The sequence below is a fragment of the Meleagris gallopavo genome, chromosome 4 (assembly GCF_905368555.1).
Source record: "Meleagris gallopavo chromosome 4, MGAL_WU_HG_1.1, whole genome shotgun sequence".
Taxonomy (NCBI): Eukaryota; Metazoa; Chordata; class Aves; order Galliformes; family Phasianidae; genus Meleagris; species Meleagris gallopavo.
Window position 1 is genome coordinate 69,370,143 of NC_139407.1, and position 21,524 is coordinate 69,391,666.

General features: G+C 47.3%; 1 protein-coding gene across 4 annotated transcripts in view; it reads left to right on the forward strand.

The window, feature by feature from the left end:
• The window catches only part of SFXN5 (sideroflexin 5), a 78,636-nt gene that overhangs the window by 16,255 nt on the left and 40,857 nt on the right, over positions 1-21,524 (forward strand). For 2 of the 4 annotated variants that reach the window (XM_085223772.1, XM_085223774.1), the window contains exons 4-9: positions 11,320-11,346; positions 12,084-12,138; positions 13,247-13,272; positions 18,167-18,220; positions 18,619-18,675; positions 19,539-19,604. In XM_085223772.1, coding sequence (XP_085079898.1) covers positions 11,320-11,346; positions 12,084-12,138; positions 13,247-13,272; positions 18,167-18,220; positions 18,619-18,675; positions 19,539-19,604 — 285 coding nt within the window. The remainder of the gene's footprint in view (positions 1-11,319; positions 11,347-12,083; positions 12,139-13,246; positions 13,273-18,166; positions 18,221-18,618; positions 18,676-19,538; positions 19,605-21,524) is intronic. The other 2 variants (XM_085223773.1, XM_085223775.1) reach the window with 2 other exon arrangements.

The window sequence follows — 21,524 nt, forward strand, 5'->3', positions numbered from 1 at the left end:
TCCTTTGATGTCACTGTATTCATCCAGCCATAACCTGATGGTAAGAAAAAAGGATCAAGGACTGCGGGGAAGGGAACAGCAAAGAGTGATGCAGCAGCAGATGACTCAGTGCCCATCTGCCTTTAGGCAGATGAAATGAAGTCGTTTGCTGAGGCAAACCAGGCAGACTTGTGACCTACATTTCGGTCTGTGTTGCAACAAGCCCAGGGTGTCCCCAGAGTTCATTCGGAGTTGTGCTGGGAGGAGTGTAGGCACCGTGGTTCTTGTTCCCTTAGTTGTGCTTGCTGGAGGGTTTCAGGTGTAAAATAAAGCAGAGGAGAAAGAGGAAAATGACACCAGAAATGTATTTGCTAGAGAAATGTTAGCACATCAGCTTAAAAAAAAATAAAAATAAATACTTTTTGATAGCTCACTTGGATCACGGTGTTGGTTGTGTCAGAGGGGTTTAATAGTTTGGTGCAGATAAGGAGCTCTCCCAGGAGGAGCGTGGGGAGGATTGCAACGTTTGCTTGTTGTATTTACCTGCTCTTTGTTGCAAAGAAACCCACAGGGAGAGGTGGGTGAGCTGCAGGCAGATGCCAGCAGGGCTGTGAAACTGGAATGTTCACCTGTGGCCTTGCAGCCGTGCTGCTAAGAGAATCCTTGTAGCCAAGTGGGAAATATTCATCTCTCAAGCAGAGCCATGTCCAGAAAGAAGCCCTTCTTATAGGAGGGCATTACGTTGCAGTGTTCAGCTGTAGGATGGAGAATTGTAATCAATCATTGCAGGCACAGCTATTTTATATGCATTTCTCTTTGCATCCCAGTATGCCAGATAGACACAGCTGTAAGCAGCTCGTTAATGCCTGGTGCATCTGCAGATACCATGTGCTGGTTGATTGCTCTGGGGGATGGGAAGCATCTCACTTGCTTGGATTTCACCCCAGATTTTCCACCTGGGAACCAAAGATGCCTGGAGAGCTCTGTTTTGCTCTCCCCAAGCTGCACTGTACCATTTTTGTGTCTCCTCTGTGCACCACGAACTGCAGGATGGGCTCTGGTATCAAGGCATTCCCAATGTGCAGTTGTTTTAGTGCCAATTTGGGAAGGGGATTTGATGCAGCTCTGGGGTGCTCGTATGAATACGTTGGCACTGGAGTGAAGGACTGAGCCAGCTGATTTTTCTATAGCTGAGCACATCAGCCACACCTTTTAGGGCCATGGTTAGTGGGCATGGTGCAGATGGGTCGATGGTTGGTGTCGATGACCTTAGAGGTCTTTTCCAACCTTAACGATGCTGTAATTCTACCTCTGGTTCATTGATGAAGTCCATGTGTTGGCAGTAGACCAATAGATGAGAGAGAGCTTGATTATATTTTTTTGACTGAAAGGATTATTATCACTGTTTTATACTCTTGTTTGACCATGAATATTGCTAATGATCTCATATTTGCTGTAGGCAAGAAGTGTGTAGTTGGGTTACTTGACTCATCTGACGTCGTGATGCAATTGCATCTGGGAGAGGCTGATTTGCTCTTGTGGTTGTGTAGTCCAAAAGGCTGAGCAGAGCTTCATGTGATGCTCAAGAGAGGAGCATTCAGCTTCATCGTTATTTAAGAGCTGATCTAGAGGATTTGGTTGCTCGAATCCTATAGAGATGGAGTTGTTACCCTCACACTGGGCTCTGCAGTATGGGATGGGAATGGTGTGTGGGTAGAAGCTTGAATGGGCTTCATAACCAGAATTAAAATCACCATCCCCTTACAAGCCTTTAAAATAAGAGTTTGGGCACACTTTTAATGTAGTATCTTTCTGAAGAACCCAACAACCTCCCTTAAATATCAGCTTTGAGATCAAGCAGACGAGTTGTTTTGACAGAGTTGCTTCACTAATCCGACTGATCCGCTTTGTGGCACAGCACGTTTGGCAGTGCTCAGGCTCCTTTTTCCTCTCATTGAGAAATTCGTGGTTCTCATGAAGGATGGCAGGCAGTAGCTGAAAGCATATCAACAGCTCAGCACAATCTACATTGCTCGCTGAGATGGATTCACTGCCTGAAAAATGTGGAAGCCTAAAGCTATGTAACATCAAGTATCTCCTCAACGCTTATCTTCTTGACAGGGTTCCTGCAGAGCGAGTCTTCCTCTTCTGCACTTCCAGAGCAGGTTTTTCAAAATGAGCTGAAATGGAACATTTATGGCCCATCTAAAGAAGAAGAAAAAAAAAAAACCAACAAAAAAAGAACTACTGAAGAGCCATAATCTTACTTTGCTCCAGCTCTGGGCAACCCAAAATCCAGCATCTCTTCTGCTTACTCTTAAACTGGAGTCATTTCACTGCTTGGGACCATGAGCAGTAACTCAAGGTGGTAAAAACCTATTTCTTGGGCATCATTAGCAGAAATGAATTGATCTTTCAGTTATCAATAGCTGCTAGACTGCTGGTAGCTTTTTATTGAGGGAAAATATTTTTTTTTCTTCTCCAGTAGAAGAATGTTTTTAAAAAGGTGGAGTTGGACACGGTGATCCTTATGGGTCCCTCCCAGTGGGATGTTCTGTGACTTGCTGTGGCTGCTATCTCAGTTATGTATTCAGTACAACTGAGGATGATTAACTGATTGATAATTATTAGTGCTAGATTCAAGCAACAAAAGATGCTCTAAACTCTTTCTCTTCAGCTTAGCTTATTTACCTAAGTTTTTCTTTGATTGCTTGATGGCCAGACTTGGTTTTGCTTAGGTAGTTACTCAGATTTGTCCTCTGTGGGTTTAATAACCTGGCTATTTGGTGCTGTTGGGCAACCAGGTGTCTTGATGCCCATCATTTGTTGCCTGTGTTGGAAGAGCCCAGTGGTGCATCACCCACTGGTGTGTACCTGACGGCGTGCTGCTGCCCCATGGTGTCCCACTTCAGCTCCTTCAGATGAGAGCAGCTGACGAGTGGTAGGATCCTCAGAGAAGGGAGGAACGGAGATTTATGGGATTTGCGTGGATGAGAGAGACCAGTACAGCTGCCCTACCTTTTCTCAGCTCTGAATTGGTTGGATGGTCATAGCCAGAGGGTTGTTGTCAGTGGCTCTATGTGCAGATGGAAGCTGGTGGTGAGTGATATCCCCTGGCGGTCTGTCTTGGGACTGGTGCTCTTCAACATCTTTATGAATGGCATAGGCAATGGGATTGAGTGCATTCTCAGCAGCTGATACAGCAGAAGGAAGGGTCACCATCCAGAGAGACCTGGACAGGCTTGAAAAGTGGAGCCTCGTGAACTTCATGAGGTTCAGCAGGGCCAAGTGCAAGGTGCTGCACTTGGGTTGGGGCAATCCCAGATATGTGGGCAGCCTGGGAGAGGAGCTCCTTGATAGCAGCCCTGTAGAGAAGGGCTTAGGGCTCCTGATGGACAAAAAGCTCCACACGAAGGAGGAAACTTTCTGCACAGAGGGTGGTGAAGCACTGGAACAGGTTGCCCAAGGAGGTTGTGGATGCCCCATCCCTGGAGGCATTCAAGGCCAGGCTGGATGTGGCTCTGGGCAGCCTGGGCTGCTGGTTGGTGACCCTGCACATAGCAGGGGGTTGGAACTGGATGAGCACTGTGGTTCTTTTCAACCCAGGCCATTTTATGATACTGTGATGCTTCTATGAGCCAGCAGGGTGGTGAGACCCTGGCACTGCTGCCCAGAGGGCTGTGGATGTCCCATCCCTGGAGGTGCCCAGTGCCATGGATGGAGCCCTGGGCAACCTGAGCTGGTAGAGACACCAACCTTGCAGCAGGAATGGGGCTGTTTGGGTCATGGTGTCCATTCCAATCCAACCATTCTATGATTCTATCACTTCTTCATCTCCCTGATGTGCTCTTCAGCACTCTGCGTGCTCCTCATTACACTTAAGTGACGTTTCAGCTTGTGTTCCTTCCAGTGCACTGCAGCAAGAGAGCCAGATGTGCTGAGAGGTAGTGCTGCAATCCAGGTTGAATGCCAGTTCAGCTGCCCAGAGCTGGCAGGATCCAGCCCTACGCACAGCCCCAGCGTCTGCTGTGAGCTGTGAGTGGGTAGGTGAAAATGACACACACAAGTGCACCAGGAGCCAATTTGCAGCAGAAGGTATAGACTGTAACAGATCCAATTCTAAACAGGGCGGGCAATTCCCCAAAGTGCCTCCTGCAGGGAATCTCCGCTGGAGTAAAGAGGTTTCATTTGAGGGAATACTTGCTCCTATAAAAACAGTGGCTGTAAAATATCAGCCTAATAAAGCAGGGTGAAGGGCCAGCGTGCGTAAAAGTGGATGTTTTCTTGAAGTCAGGAGAATTGGTGCTGAGGTTTGTTCTCCAGCCAAAAGGCTGCACCAACAGCAGGCGTGATGCTGTGGCTTTTGTCCTTTATCCTTGCTATCCTTTCACCAATTTCTACGATAGCATCTGTGTCCTCTGTGTGAGTGAGTCCCTTCCCCAACCTGTCCAACAGACCAGCACAGATTGGAGGAACAGATTGATGCTGGCACGTCAGCAGTGGGAAAAGTTAAGGGATGCAGCGCTCGGTGGCTATTGGATAAAGAGAGATTTGAGTCACCGTGTTTTAGGGCACAGCTGCTTTTACTGCGTGGTCATTGTGCTTGGAAATGTGCACTGCAGGAAAGCCCCTGGAGCTGGCAAAGGTCGGATGCTGTTCCCCATTCACCGAGGGTCTGCACGAAGGTAACAGTGCTGAGGTTTTGTTACCAGCTTTAGACTGCTCTTTTCTTTTGGCTCTCTCCCAGAAATGCCCAATACTTTTCTTCTCTATGCTAAAATTCCCTGCAAAGGAAATAGTTCTGCACTTGAAATGCACTGCTAACACGCCTGGTAAGACGCATCCTTTCTGCTGTGTGTTCACCCTGAGCTCTCTTTCTGCCTTTGAAATTGGGGTAGAAAGAGCTGCTGAGCTATTCCCAAGAGTGTGCTGATGCTGCTCGGTGTGATCTGATCTTCTCATGTATGATAGCAGGCTTACAGCCCAGCTGGGGCCAGAGCCCTGATTTGCCCCATTTTGTAAAGGCTCACATCACTCTGCCCTTAAAGCTGTGTCTGAACAAGGACCGGAATGAACCTGAGAGAAAAAGGTGATGAAGATTGGTTGTCCCCCCTCCGCTCTGTCCCTGCAGTCCCATCCCAGGCTCTTCCCCTTGGTCCTGCCAGCAGAGAGAGGTAAAGAGCTGCAAACAGCGGCGTGCTGGCAGGAGCGGGCGAGGGTGCTCACGAGAGCACTCAGACAGCACCTATTGCATTTCTCTGAACTTAGCTGCAAACGGGTACAGAGCTCTGTGCCTGGCAGCATGCTGCCATGGCAGCGTGAGCTGCTCTCAGCCAGCATTGCCATCCCGGCCATGTGTTCCCACCTCCCTGCTCGCTTGCACTGACACAGCTGGCGCGGAGCTGAGCTTAATAAAAACTCCAGTTCCCTCCCCCCACTCCCAAAATGCTTAGTTTTTCGGCTTGAGCATCAGCAAAACCTATGGTTTTTGTCTTCTCCGTGTCAATCTTAATGCCTGTGTGCTGGAATGAGGGGGGATGGAGGGTTGGGGTACAGCTGGGATGGGGCTGCGATGGAGGTAGGGCTTCAGTCTGGGTTTCTAAAGGTAAAAACTGAACATCTCGAGCTCTGGATCACTTTCTGGCTAGGATCCTTGCAGCACTGAGGCAGCAGATATATGGATTTTGATCCACCTGCATCTTTGCCTGCCATTGAAGGGGACCTCAGGAGGTATGTGAGGCAGTGGCACAGGTTGCCCAGGAGGCAGTGGGTGCCCCATCCCTGGAGATGCTCAGGTCAGGCAGGATGGGGCTCTGAGCACTGCTGGAGCTGTGAGAAGAAGGCTTCAGCCCCTTGGAGCCACTCACTGCACCTCCAGCCCCTTCCCCCCTGGGCGTTGGTGGAGCGCAGACCATGCTGTATCACTTGTGACTTCTCACTCTTCAGCCTTTCCAAATGCAGTTTTGGCAACTTGCTGTTTTGAAACTGTTTCATTTCTTCCCCATTAGGATCGGTGAAGTGCAAAGAGGCCCACCAGCTTAATGGGGATCTGTTTATTACTGTGTGCCTCCTTCAATCATGTTAGCAGCGGGAAGAGCCGCTCACGCTGTCCCAGACACAGCAGAGAACAATGAATCTATCAGAGGCTAAACAGCATCCCTTTTGGAGAATAATAGCTTTTCTTAACAGTGTTGATGAAGAGCGAAGAGGTCCATTTGCAGTAAACTGTACTTTTTTTTCCCTCTGGTCTCTTGCAGGATTCGATAAAGCATAGATAGATGGGTTGTCCTGCTGCTGCCGCGTCGCTGCCAGGAGCTTGGCCCTTGCACTTTGCTGCGACCTGAATGCTCGTTGCTGCTGTGGTCTGGCCTGTGTCAGATGCTTTAGGGCGTCTTCCCACTGTCTGAAGGCAGTGGGCACCCAGGGAGTGTGGGCAGAGGTGCTGAGGTGAAGGCACGGTGCATCAGTGATGGTAATTCTGCTGCCGATGCTCTCAGGCAGTTGCAAACTGGCTCTGCTTCGTCTCATCATCTGAGGATTAAGGGAGTTTATCTCAATTCACATCGAGATTACAAATCAGATTAGATTCTCAGCTTACTTGAGCCATATGGAGCTTGAAGCAAATCTGATATTGAGCACCCTCATTGCATTAGCAAGCCTGCTTTGCAAAGCTGTGCCTGAAACCTGTAATGGCATCCAAGTCCTCCAGCCCTGGTGCGAGGAACACTTCTCCATGTGAGCTTCTTACTCTGTTCAAATCTTTCCAGTAGGATGCTATGAAGATTAATTAGTTAATGTTTATCAAGTGCTGCAAAGCTGCAAAGTGTTATTTAAGTGCTGTCTTTTTTTATCAGTCGGGACTTGGTTCTGTTTCCACCTACACTGGTTTTGGATTTGGGTAGATCCGTGCATTTCATGGTTCCCAGTGTGTGTTTCTCAATGCAGTTCCCAATAGAGTTCCCATTGACTGTGGTGCAGATGTCTTGGTCCAACGTTTGGGTTTGCTACAAGGCTCTCCTGTTCTGCAGCGGCAGGCAGCTCATGGTGTTGTGCTCAGTGCTGCTTAGGATGGGGAAGCAGGTTTCCATTGGTGTCCAAGAGGAGCAGCGGCTTCTGGTGCTTTTTTGCTGATGCATTTTAGTGCCAGTTGCAGGAAAGAGATGCAGTGATTTGTCCCATGCATGTGTTATTTGAGCTCGGTCTCCTTACAGCTAAAACCTAAGGTAAAGATTGCCAGGAGCAGGTTTGCAAAGGGTGACTTGATGAGGCTTCCTCCAGAGGAACACGTGCAGGCAGTGGTTTGTATCCATGTTTATTAATAAAGCCAGACATCAGATTCTGTATATGTTAGGGGACAGGGTGAAGCACATCAACTGGAAGTGTTAAATGTAGTGCCAGAAGGTCTGAAATTCCACCACTGTACACCCATAAATCTCGCTACAAGCATCCTGCCCTAACTGAACGCCTTGGCTGGGGATCGTGGTGTGCATTTGTGCTAAATATCACTTTTCGAGAAGTGGGAATGTGGGTTTTGGGACTGGAGCTGGAGAGAAGTGGGAGAAAGGCACGCGAAGCATGAGTGATCGCACTCCTAGGGAAGAAAGCATGGGAGGGAGTGGAGCAGCACACGCTGGCAGGAGGCTCTGTCGGGCGGCACCGCCTGCCTCGTGCTTGGCACTGGTGCTGGGTTTAGTGGAATACTAAAAATAGGGGTTTCCTTTCCCGTTACCTGCTGGGAAGCTCTAGGGATGCTGTCTGGAGTGGTCTGTAAATGCCTTTAATCATTAGGAAGGCAGCAGAGAAGAGGAGATGGCGTGTTGGGGAGCGCAACACAGCGGGCACTTGGGGGAGGTCTTCATCTGTAGCCATATAAGCCTGAAAACGTGGGACTTCTCTCTTTGAAAATAGCTAAGCCTTGTCACCGTGCTCTTTGAAAGCATGGAATGGAGGTGGTCCTGTGTTTCAGCAGCCTCAGAGCCTGTCACAAACAAGGGCAAGTAGTTTGTAAAGAGCTTTCTAACTTGGTGCAACACAGGCTGTAGGGAGGGGGAAAAACAGATCATGATTTAGTCCAGGATTTTGACATTTTCCTGCTTTTAATAAGAGGATAGTTAATCCCTGAGGAATGACTGGTAGCCTTTATAGTGTTCTTAGAGCGACAGGTGTTAGATAAGAGATTTGGGCAGGATATTTTTAAATAAATACGTTTTGGAAAGCTATGTCTAAGCTGTGATTTTGCTGCTAAGGAAGGAATGCTGATGGACGTCCTGTCAGCCAAGGATCATATCTGTTCCCCGGGAGCTAGGGCTGAACAAAGCTGTGTGGATGGCTTCCTTGAGAAGTTCTACAAATACCAGAACCCTGGGGAGGATGGATAGCAGTCTTATCCATTAGTTCAACATCTTGAATTGCTGGTATTGGGAACATATTTGTGCACAATCCTAGAGATGTCCGTGGTCTTGAAGGGTGTCTCCATGAAGTTTGACTCTTTGAACGTTGTCTCCATAGAGGTTGACTCCTTCAATGCTGATTCCTCGGACGTTGTCTCTTTGAAGGTTGTTTTCATGGAGGTTGTCTCCTTGGAGCATGGACTGATCTGCCTTGCTGGAAGCTCACACCAGCCATAGACTGGAGCAGCTTGACCATCATTGCCTATTTGTGAAGTCTGTTAGTGATGCTCCAGCTCTGCTGCACCCTCGTCCTTGGGTTTTTGCTGTGTGAATCCATGCACGAGCAGATTTGCTTCTTGCACCCAAATTTGAATGGTGGCAGAATCACTGTATAGTGATATTTGAGTTGGTAATACGCAGCAAGATGTAAAGGAAGATCATCTGTAAGAGAGGACTCGTTCTGTATAAGCTATATTTAGAGATGATGGACCCAATTCTGACATAAATTGCTCACAAATCTGGAGTTGTTCCATGTGCTCGGGTGAAGATGCTCTGGATCCATGCTAGTGTAAAAGAGATCAAAATCTGGCTGCTTCCCTAAGATGGCCGGAAAGAGCATGAATGAATCCCCAGCAAAGCAGGGACGTGCTCGGAAATGAGCCCCCAGCTGGCACGGCTCAGCGTGCTGGAGCTGCTGAGAGCTGCTGCAGGCAGTGATGAATTAGAGGATAAAGAAGTGAAAATGAGCTGGCAGAATCTTTAGGTGACTCATCAGGTGCATCTTGTAAAGTCTCTTTCTGAGAAGTAATGAAATCGCATGTTCTAACAATATTTGCACTGCAGCGGGAAAATGCATAAATATTGGGATCAATTAATGAAATTAGATAACTTGACCAAAAAAGCCATAGCGCTGGCTCAGAAACCAACCCTCTTCCTTTTTGCTAGTCCCCATGCTTGCAGTTGGAGAGGAAAATCTTGTGGTTTGGTTTCACAGCTAAGCCAGCCAAGACGTGGCCAGGCACGGAGTGACTTGGGGGTCTTTAAGCTGATGGGTGAGTGTCCTCACATGGCCTCCCACCCTTTGGTTTTGGGGTTGGTGAAGGCAGATCCACCTTGTGGCTGCTGACCTGTAGATTGCCTTGTCACGTCGTCATCTGTAAAATGGGGAATAGTGTTTTTCCTTAAAAAGGGAGGTTATTTTTAGGAAAGACATGGATGTGTGCATCAGCCTGTGACATTTAGGGGCTCCAGGAACTCATTGCACGTGGTGACTTTCATCACAGAGTTCCAGATCTGCAGTGAGAGCTGAATTCAGAGTGAAATAGAATCACAGAATCATGAAAGCTGGAAAAGACTTCTAAGATCACCAAACGCAGCCCCATCTCATCCCCACCATGCCCATAACCACGTCCCTCAGTGCCACATCTCCGTGGTTCTGGAGCACCTCCAGGGATGGTGACCCCACCATTTCCCTGGGCAGCCCATGCCAATGCATTGCCACTCTTTCTGAGAACAGATTCTTCCTAATATCCAACCTGAACCTCCCCTGGGCAACTTGAGTCCGTGACCTCTTGTCCTGTCCCATTACCTCTTGTCTTGTGGCTGCTGGTATCAGTGGGACAACTTCTGCTGTTTATAATAGAATAATTATCTGATTTCAAAAGTATTCTCATGGATTCGTATTTGGGGAAGGTGCTAATGCTTAGAGAAAGAAGAATGGCAGAACTGTGCTTAACTATGCTGTAAAACTAAAGCACGAATGCCTGGATCTCTGCATTGGGCAATGGAGAAGCACAAGCTCTCTGAGCAAAAGAGCTCTTGCTATCTTTGGATCCATCCACTGCAAGAGCAGATCTCGTCAGGTTAGCCTCCCCTAGGCTTGGCACTGGCACAACTGTTGTTGGAATGATTTGTCTGCTTTCTGGCGTCCTCGTTTTAAGAGGATGTTGACAAATTGGAAAGAGCTAAAAGAGCCACGAGGGTGGTTAAAAGATTGGCAAATGTGCCTGGCCAAGGAGGCAGCCAGGCTCCTAGCTCTGCTGTTCTATTTTTTCCTTTAAGTGGAGGTTAAAGGGGGATTTAGCATCTCCAGGTACCCGTGTGAAGAATGCCAGCAGACAGCTCTGAAGGCTGTCAGACAGAGGAGCAGCACCAGTGGCTGGGAGCCAAAGCCTGACCCGTGGCTGGAAGGTAGAACAGCTTTAAATAGGAAGGGCAGTTTAACTGTTTGGATATTTTATGTGAGTCCTGTTTTGTTTGTCCACCTCTAGAAACGTGTACGTTGATACATAAATAAACATCACACGTACAACTTCTCTGCCCAGAGATGTTATGGATGCCCCATCCATGGAGGTACTCAAGGGCAGGTTGGATGGGGCCATGAACAACATCATCTGGTGCCCGTTGTAGTGGTTGACAGCGCTGTCTGCATCAAGGGTTGGAACTCGCTGAAGTCCCTTCCAACCCTTCCAAGCCGTTCTGTGACTCAATAATTCTTCAATTCTGTGGTTCTTTGAAAATGGGGATTTTTTTCTTCCAGATAACCATAAGCTATGCAGTGGTAGTGGTTCCCTCCCCATCACCTCTATCCGCAACTCATGCACGCTCTTCAGCTTCTGTTATTCATTGGTGCCCAAAGATCTCACCTGTCTGAGCCACGTTTGAAGTATTTTGATGCCCAGTTGCAGTCAGTAAGACAATCTCTGGTTTGTAAAGCTTGTGGCTGCTCTTCTTTCCTATTGTCCAATGTACAAAGCATAACTTTTCCACCCAGCATCTTGCTGGCCACTCAAATTGAAAGAGCTCAGTCTGTAAAAGCGCTGTCAGTCCAGGACAGTACCGAAAATTTCCTGCTGCAGCCTTCAAGCAGCCCCAGTGATGAGTATTTGGGGGTTGGCATGAGACTTGGGAAAACCTTTGCTAACTGTTATGCTCTCTTTTGTTTTTCTAGCTGTGGGGAGCTCAAAAAATAAAGCAGGTAATGTGCTTTTTTCTATGTCCTGCCTGCTCGGGGCTGCTGCTTTCTCCCTTTTTGCTGAGCGATGCTGTCCTCTCCATTCCTGGCTGCCAGTTGCTGGTTTCCTTTATTGCAGACATGTAAATGCAGCGAGTGCTGCCACCCAAGAGTTTTTTTTTTTTTTAATCTTTTCATGTATTTCTATATTTTGACATCTTCATTTTCTTCCTCCTGTCTAACCAAGAGCTTTCTTGTCCCTCAGAAATAGCTTGGTAGTTTTTCATGACACGTGCTCATGAATTTGACCTCTTTGTAATAAAAAAAATGGTAAAATGGCAGCTTCATTGCTGCTCATCGGCAGAGCAGAATTAGGATTTCCGTTGAATTTGAGCTGTCCATGGCCATGGGGTTGGCCAAGGAGTTACAGACACAAGGGATGAACCTGCTGGAGAATTTCATGTGGATGGATCCCTATGGTGCTGTTCACACCTGCACGCTTTTTATCCCACCTCAGCCACATTCTGAAGCAACATTTCTGTATTTCAGGCTAAATTTCCATATCATCTCCTAACTTATTACTTAAGGAGATGGGAAGACAGCAATAGGAGGAGGTGTGGGACAGGAGGAGGGGGTTTGGGGCAGCAGGGAGGGGGTTGGGACAGTTCTTGGAAGCAGTAGAAGTGATATCCTTGCACAGCTCCAGCATTCCTACGCTGTTACTCTGCCCTCACTCTGGCTGTTTGCTGATTATTTTGCAGGCCATCATCCATCCCGACACAAACGAGACCATCTTCATGCCTTTCAGAATGTCAGGTACAGTATGTCCTAATCAAACAGTCATTAATTTTAGTGGGAATTTGTACAAAACGGTGTCTTTTTTTCCCTCTTGTTTTTTGTTTTTGTTTTGTTTTGTATCTTGAAACATTTAAACTAGATGCTGGAAGTAGTCCAAACACCCAAATCCCTTAGAAATGAAGCTGATTTGGGACCCTCATTACCTACCTGAGGTCTAGTGCTTAATATTTCCCTCTTCTTGTCAAGATGGTATCCTTTCTGGTATCCATTACTATAATGATGATTTTAACTCTCTAGTAAACAGCCAGACTTGAGGGTTTTAGTGCAGCTTTGGTCCTTTCCCCAAACTCTGGAAGCTGAGGGAGGAGTTGTGTCCCTCTTTTATTGGAGGGATAGGACCAACTCCATAGGATCCATTCCATTAGTAGGACCCACAGGGAGCATCTTCACTGAATAAAGCAGCCTAAGCAGAGGGGAAAATAATGGGGCTGGTGGGTTTTGTTCTTATTCTTTGAAAAAGGTTGAGTTTGAGGGTGAAGTATGGGGACAAAAAGCCCAGGATCCATTCCTCTGCTGCCTTATTCTGTATTTTTAGACAAATGTTTTGTCCTCATGGGTCACTGCCCCTTCTGACTGTGAATTGGATCTATGAGGTGTGTAATTCAGTAACACTGACAAAATGCTGAGGCCTTCCGGTGGAAGTCATAGAGATGGGTTATAATTAGCACAGAAATTGGCAATCTTAGCAGAGGAAAAATGTGAAGCCTTTGATTTTTTGTGGTGCTTAACAAGATTTGGGATAAAGCCTTCTCTAGGACAGAAAGCTCTAACTTATACCCCATCTCTGGAGGCATTCAAGGCCAGGCTGGATGTGGCTCTGGGCAGCCTGGTCTGCTGGTTGGCGACCTGCACACAGCAAGGGGTTGAAACTGGATGATCACTGTGATCCTTTTCAACCCAGGCCATTCTATGATTCTATGATACCTGTGATTAAAATAGTCACAAGGTGTGCCTTGTACTCTGAACCCATAGCACTGTTAGATTTATTAGGTGTGATGCCTTTGCAGCCCAAAATGGTGTATTAAATTGCATGAATCTCTCTTTTTTTCCTTTATTTTCCTAATAGGTTACATTCCCTTTGGAACACCCATCGTAAGTATTTTAACGTCCCTCTGTGTTTTGGTTGCAAGTAAGAGAGAATGCATTTTTTAACACTCACACACAGTTCTCCAGGCTGCACCTTGCTGCCTTGCTGCAGATTCACACCAGCTTCACGCCTTCCCCATCATCTACCTGTACCATGTGTGCCCCGGGCCGGCCGTCCATCCAGCAGCATCCTCCTGCTGCTTTCTGCAACATCCTCAGCCTTGTGTTTCCAGCAGGGAAAGGGAAGACTGGGAGGAGCTCACTGCCTTCTGCAGCTCATGGATCCGTCTTTGGGGGCATTTATGCCATTTGCACGTTTTGCAAGTCACTTCCCAGCCGTGGCAAGCGCAGGGAGCTGGAGGCCAGCATCTCATTTCCTTGTCTTCATTAATTAAAACAGCAAGGGCTTAGTGCTGAGGGTGTTCTTCATTTGTTACTGTGAAATTTGTAAGCATTTGGGTGCTGTTGACAGCCAAAGCCAGAATGAAGATAACTCTGCGTTCCTTGTCTTCAGAGCAGCAAATATTAATTAACCCCATTTTGTGAATGGGGAAACTGGGGCGCAGGGCTTTGTCCAAAACCACACAAGCTGGTGCCTGAAGGCTGAGCAAATCCAGCTCGGTCCTTCCACCTCCAGCTCTTCCCTCTCCCTACTGCATCCACCTTATTATAACCGTGGAAAGAGCAAGTTGTGCCAGGGAGGGTCAGGTTGGATATTAGGAAAAATTTCTTCTCTAAAAGAGTTGTCTGGCATTGGAGCAGGCTACCCAGGGAGGTGGTGGAGTCGCTGTCCTTGGAGGTGTCCAAGAACCGTGGAGATCATAGAATCATTAGAGTTGGAAGGGGCCTTTAAAGGTCATCTAGTCCAACTCCCGTGCAATAGATCAGGTTGTAGGTGTGGCATTTGGGGACGTGATTTGGTTGGCGTGATGGTGACGGGTTGAAGTTTGCACTTGATCACAGAGGTCTTTTCCAACGTTAATTATTCTATGACTGTATGAAAAGCTGCTCAATTTAATCTCCCTAAACCCAGTGGACTGTGGCGCGATGCTTATGGAGAGGTAACGATCCCTTCCCCGCTGGTGGCAACGGGGTGGCTGGGAGCTGAAGGCAGAAAGCAGCCCCCAGCACGGCTGTTGCTATTTGTTGTCATGTGCAGCGTGGCGGCGGTACCTCTGTATGGGGCATTTTAAAGGAAAAGGTTAAACAAAAATGAGTTAACGCTCAAATTGACAATGAAATCGGCCCCAATCCAGAGCTGTCACAGGAGCCGAGAGCTGTCAGATGAGCCCAATTTCGCTAGCTGTAAAGGATAAACTGGAACCTCTTGTCATTTAAAAAAAAAAAAAAAAAAAAAAAAAAAAAAGAAAAAAAAAGGAAGGGGGGGAAAAAAAAAGAGAAACCAAACGTTTCAAATGTTAAAATTAAAATGTAACATTTATGCCAATCGATCTGTGAAATTTAGTGACAAAATTGGCAGCCTGCTCTAGCATAAAAACAGTTTGAGCCTTGCCTTCAGCATAGGGGGATGGGATTTCCTCAAGAGAGGCTCGGGGTGCCTGCGGCGAGCGCTCGCCTGGGATTAAAGCCTGGTGATAATAATCGTTTATTTTCTGGATTAAGCAGCTCTGCCAAAGCCAAATCCTGTGGCTGTGTGTGCATCCCTTGGGCAGAGCCTGGAGCCAGGGAGCTGCGATCTTTTGCTTCCACCTCCATCATCTCTGGGGCTGTGTGCGTGGTTCAACCTTCATCCACCTTTTCACCTTTCATAGGTTTCACTCTTCCTTGCCTTGTGTTCCCAGCCAATTAGTGAGGTTTGTCAGAGTTTAGGTAATCCAGCCCAGCACCCTCTGGGCACATCATTTCCTCCAGACATATGAAAATGGGGCAAAACATTTCATTTTTGGTGAGTGCTCATTGGGCTGGAAGAGCCAGCCATACTGCCAGCAGATCCAGCTCGTGGGCAGGACTCATGGCCTTCTTGGGTTCATGTTGTTTCAGGGGTTCAGGGTTTTTTGTGGTTCACAGTTTTTTGGGGTTTTCTTTTTTGGGGGTTCATGGATCTTTTGGGTTCTGTTTTTTGAGAGTTGACAGGTTTTTTTTTTTGGCTTCACAGTTTTTTATGGGGCTCATCTTTGGGGTTTGCTGTCTTTTGGTTCTCCTTTGAGTTCACCATGTTCTGGGTTTGTTGTGTTTTGGGCTTGTCATCTTTTAGACTCACTGTTTTTGAGTTCTTTGAACTCACCACTTTTTGGGTTCATGGTCTTTTGGGCTCGTTGTCTTTGGAGTTCACTGTCTTTGGGTTCTCCTTCTTTAGGCTCACTGCTTTTTTGGTTCATCATCTTTGAGGTTCGTTGTCTTTTGGGCTCATCATCTTTGCGGTTCTCTATCTTTGGGTTCTACTTCTTTGGGCTCACCACTTTTTGGGTTCATCATCTTCACGGTTCGTTGTCTTTTGGGCTCATCATTCTTGGGCTTCGTTGTGTTTGGTTTCTTCTTTGAACTCACCACTTTTGGGCTCATGGTCTTTTGGGCACCTTGTCTTTGGGGTTCGCTGTCTTTGGGTTCTTTGAGCTTACCTTTTTTTGGTTCATGGTCTTTGAGTTTGTCATCTTTTGGGTTCGCCACTTTTTGGAGCTCCCCATTTTTTGTACTCACCACCTTATGGCTGCTTTCTGAAAGCTCCTGGTCCAGTATCCAAGTCCTCTGCTTGCCGTTTCAGACAACTCCATCACAAACGGGTGGGTGAAATTTGCAACCCCGCTCCTTTGTCCTCTGGGATTCAGATGGGGAGCTCAAGACGCCTTGTTGGGACTGGGGAACACCTGGAGCAGAGCCTCGTGTCCATTGCAGGTGACAGGCAAATAGAGCAGGGCTCAAGGCTGCAAAATGAGAACTCAACTGCAGACATGCCGAGAGCCGACAGACGTCTGGGAAGTGCCTGCAGCCCTGGTCTGCAGCCACAAAGGGCTGTTTTGCACCTGATAGGCAATTAAATTTTGTTAGCTGGTACTTTTCTAGTGTATAGAAGCTTTTTTTTTTTTCCTTTTTTTTAATATATATTTTGTTTTCCTTCTTAGTTATTTTTTCCCCTGACAGTAATTAAAAGTGAAACTGTACATTTCTTGACAGACTCTTGCACATATGGAGAGTTTGCATTTAAACGTGCCTCTTTCAGTCATACAGATTTTGGGTGCTCTTTTATTTATTTATTTCCCCCTCCCTTCTCTCCCTCCCTCTCGCGCTCTGACTGCTGCTGCTGCGGGGGCCGCTCGTCTCCTTCTTCTTCCTCGAAGCTTCCCTGTTCCCCTTGGGCACTCGGTGGTTCTGGGGTGAGGATGGGGTAGCACCTGTTGAGTTCATTTGGCTCTGACCGACAGCAATGCAATTAACGACGAGATCCTCATCGTAAATGGGAGAGGCAAATTAGTGGGACTCGCACGTCTTGGCCTTCAGCCAGCGCACCGAGCGGCTGTAAGTTGGAGAAAGGCTGGAGGAGGAAGAGCTGGAGGAAGAAAAGAAAGGAAAGATGTAAATGAAAGCAGCCTCCCAGCCCTATTGCCCCTCTGTTTGTTGTTATTCCTCTTTGATGTCGTCGAGCGTGGGAGATGGCTCCTCTTCAGCTGCTGTTGCTGCAGGTGTACAGGGCTGGATTGAGCTCTCCTCATCTTGTGGCAGTGCCTGTGCTCCAGTGGAGAGGTTTGCATTCTTCTCGGCATTGGTGGGAACAACCGTAAAGGAAGTGGTGCTGAGATGGTCTGTGAGCATGGGTGAACTTGGAGTCTTCTTGCCCAGCTGCCCCAGAGAAATTTCAGACCACGTTGATACCCAAGCAGCCCAAAAATAAACACATTTGGAATTAAAAGTTGAAGACGCAAATGTGATTTTGTGCTGTGAAGAGCATCTTCATAAACTATTAGAAGATATAGGGAAGAGAGAAAATGACAGTGATGTTACAAAGCCCTGCTTCTTCACAGTGAAGCTTCCCTATATCCCTTCTTACCTGCTTCTTACCCAGGAACTCCTGTCCCTGCTCATTGGGTTTATTGCTGGGAGCCCCTTTGCTTTCCTTCCCTTTCCTCTTCTTGCCAGGTCCTTCACAACAGCGTCATGCATCACTAGAGGCTCAGTGCAGCATGGCTGAAAGCTGCATGGAGGAAAATGATCTGGGTCAGTTGGTCAACACTTGGCTGAACATGAGCCAGCAGCGTGGCTAGGACTCAAGATGCCCCAGTGAAAGTTCAGGTTGGACATTAGGAAACATTTCTTCTCCAAAAGAGCCATCAGACATTGGAACAGACTGCCCAAAGAGGAAGTGGAGTCACCATCCGTGGGGTGTTCCAGAACCATGGAGGCGTGGCACTGAGGAATGTGGTTATGGACATGGTGGGGATGGGTTGAGTTGGGGTTGGAGACCTTTATGGCTCTATGCTTCTTCAGTTTTTTTACCCTTGAGGGGAACAGGCTGCCATCAAACTGGGCACGAAGGAGTCTGGCAGCACTGCATCATCTGCAAGAGATGGAATCTCTGAAGAATTGCAGGAATGAGCCTGAATGGTATTTTGAGGCATCCCAAGGATGCTGCCAGTACCATGTGGACAATGCATACATACAGGCTCAGATCAACAGTTCTCTCCAAACAAAACTGATGGCTCCAAAACAGGAGCATGCGTGCTTCTGGGCGGCGCTCCTGTCTTCAGATGTTCAAACCTCATTGCTTTTCTGGGTGATTCTATTCCCCCACCTGCTTGTTCCTGGTTGTGTCTGGCCACTCACCATGAAATAAAGCCTACTCGTGGAGATATCTTATTAAAGGCAATAAAACTATGCTTGCTGTTCTCTTGCCTAGCAGAGCATCAACAAACCATGTGTATGTTAACACGAATCTCTTCTCTTGCAGGTTGTTGGTCTTCTTCTGCCCAACCAGACAATAGCATCCACTGTGTTTTGGCAGGTAAGGTTCATCTGTGCTGAGTGGGTGGGGGGATGTCATGCAAAGGAAAGCAGCCTTGACTTGTGTCTTCAGGACAACCTGGTGCATGCAGCTTTGTGGCACGTTAGGGGGAGATCATGGCTTTTAGCTTTAAAATTGCTTTGTACAATGGCCTTAAAGTTTTGTTTTTAGATCTAGTTGCTTATTTTCATGATCAAGTGCTTGTGCTTATGTGTGGATGGAGTGCTGGTGAAAGCTGCATGCATTTCTATCTCAGCTCAAAAGGTCGGTGCGTGCAAAAGCTTGTACAGAGATGTGGCAAATCACAGACGGGTCCAAACGAAGATGGCACTCCCGTGTTTGTAGACCTGATTTTCTGCAAGGTTACACTTACATCTCTCTTTTTATTTCCTCTGTAGTGGTTGAATCAGAGCCACAATGCGTGCGTCAACTATGCAAACCGCAATGCGACAAAGGTGAGGAGACCCAGCATATGCGGCGCATGTTGCGTGCTAGCTCTGTTTTGACATGGAAACATAAGTCTTGTCTCTTCGCTGTTAATAGAAACTGCAGAGTAGGCACTGTGTTGAGTTTGTAGCTTGGCCATTCTCTCCTGTAGAGACTTTCGTTGTGGCTGTAAATGGCTCAAGGATCTCGAAATCACTCGTAGCTCAGGAGCAATGCTCAGTGCATTCACACTGAGCCTGGGTGTAGTTTAATCAGTATGAATTAAATTGGGTGTGTAAATGAGCACAAAGCAATGTCTGTTTGGGTGTTTGGATACCAAAGGAAGGCTCCCTGGTCACCCTTCTGTATCACAAGGATGTTTGGTATGCAGCCCAGGCATCCTGCTGGCCCTGCTCTCTTCCCCTTCCTCAGTGTTGATTCATCTCTTGTGGGGATGTGGGAGCTCACAAGAGGAATCTGAGATGGAAACCATCCAACTCGCTGTGATAGATTTCAAGGACAAATATTTGATAAGGATAGTTTGGGGTTCACTGCGTGTGTATAAGAATAGCAATGTTTTTTTTTTTTTCTATTTTTTTCCACTTACTGAATTTCTTTCACATATTCTTTTAGCTGCTATTATTACAATTTGTGATGCCAATTAATTTTCCATTCCCTTTAACCTTGTTCATGAGGTTACATTTTTCCTTGGGCTTGCCGCTGCTAGATGACAGACCGTGTGTCACAGAACAATATGACAAAATTAAACCTGTCTCTGGTTTAAAGAAAATACAAAAAGAAAAAGTACCCCCAAACAACAAAAACAGCTCAGTTGCATTTTAATAACCAGAAGTTTGTTTATTGAAAATATGTTTTGTTTTTCTTTCCAAAGCCTTCTCCGACGTCCAAGTTCATCCAGGGCTACTTGGGAGCTGTCATAAGTGCTGTCTCAATAGCAGTGGGTAACGCTTTATGTATTACACTACTAAGTAACTGCTCCCTTCCAGCAGCACTGCAGTGCTTTTGAGATGTTTCTTTGAATTGCCAACAATGTTTAGATTTTAATTGACATGGCTCAGTCTAAACAACAAGAAAATGTTTTAACCATGAGGAGTCTTTGTCCATGCATGCCCAAGCTTTTCAACAGAAGGAGATTTCTGCCACTGATTGCTTCCAGCATGTCCTGCACTGTGCTCTGCTTGGGTCTCTGTGCTGTTGCTTTGCTGCTGGGTGAACTCAAATTATCCACACGTGCAGGGAGCCCACAAACAGGAGGGGAATCATCTCTTTGAAAGGGGAGATAAAAACAGGACCAGGAGAAATGGTTTGAGGTTGAGAGGGAGGGAAGATTTAGGTTGGATGTCAGGGGGAAGTTCTTTCCAGAGAGAGTGGTGAGGTGCTGGAACAGCTGCCCAGAGAGGCTGTGGATGCCCCATCCATCCCTGGAGGTGTTCAAGGCCAAGTTGGATGGGGCCCTGGGCAGCCTGGGCTGGTATGAAATGTGGAGGTTGGTGGCCCTGCATGTGGCAGGGGGTTGGAGATTCATGATCCTTGAGGTCCCTTCCAACCCTGGCCATTCTGTGATTCTGCATTAAGATGCTGGTGAATTAGCCCAGTCCAGGCTGAAATGCCAAGAAGTGTGACTGTGAGGCTGCAGAGAAGCAGTGTGATAGCTGACCTGAGCAGTCAGGCTTTGAAGATAGTCCCCTGGTGGCTCAGCACCTTGAATTAAAAGAATCATAGAAACATGAAGGTTGGAAAAGACCTCTAAGATCACCAAGTCCAGCCCTAACCCATCCCAGCATGCCCACTGACCACGTCCCCAACTGCCCCATCACCACGGTTCTTAAACCTCTCGCTTGATTGCTCTTTTGGAGAAGAAATCTTTCCTGATATCCAACCTTAAAGATCCTTGAAGATATATATTTTTATTTTTACTGTGGCCCAAACTTTTGTCTCTCTCTCAAGCCTCAGACGTCCTCCTGCAGGCATTCTTTCTGCCAACAGACTGTGCCCTGGGCAGCACTCAGCCTGCCTACCACACTGTTTGGGTTCCCTAATTCACCTTGGGGCAAGAGGCTGTGTGGGCTTGTTAAGATTTCTTTACAGAGCCAGTAGGTGATAATTAGAAGAGTTATGTAGGTGGGAGCAAGATAGTTTTCCATGGTGTTGGCGTGGCTTGCTCACTGGCTGCCTCTCCTAGAATTAACCTGTACACACTGACCAACCTTCTGTTGGAGTGAGCTTCCATACTTCATAACCCCATAGACAGAGGGCAAGAGGCAGAGAAGTGATATCAGCAGAGTTTTGTCTCCCCACAGAGCTGGCAGGCTCCATAAGGAAACTGCTTGGGCCAAGAGCAGAACTGACCGTGGTGGGGTGGCTCTCATTCCTCTTGTGCTGATTTGCAAAGGAGCTGAAGCACTTCAGGGAACCACCAGCAGGAGAAACTCATCCTCTGAAACAACATGAAAAGCTTCCCAAAGACCTGGGGATAAAGGAATTGCATCCAACCAGCAGTGGCCTGCTGGCTCTGCAGGGTGGCTGTCACCACTGGTGGCACGTGGGCCACTTGGCATTGCTGATGGGAGATGCCATGCTGCAGTGGACTTCTATGGGAGGCACTTGATGCCTGCAAAGAGTATTGCATGGTATGGCATAGAATCCTTAGAGTCATTTAATGTCACTTAAATGTCATTTAGTCCAACTGCCTCACAATGAATAGGGGCGTGCACAACCAGGTAGTTGTTTGTAGATCTGAGGGGTGCAGTGTTGCTATGGGGAAGTGGCAGCTCTCCTTCCATCTGAGGGAGCAGTGAAAGGCAGCAGCTTTAAGGCTGCTTCCTCCTTCCTGATGTATGCAGGTCTGTTGGCTTCA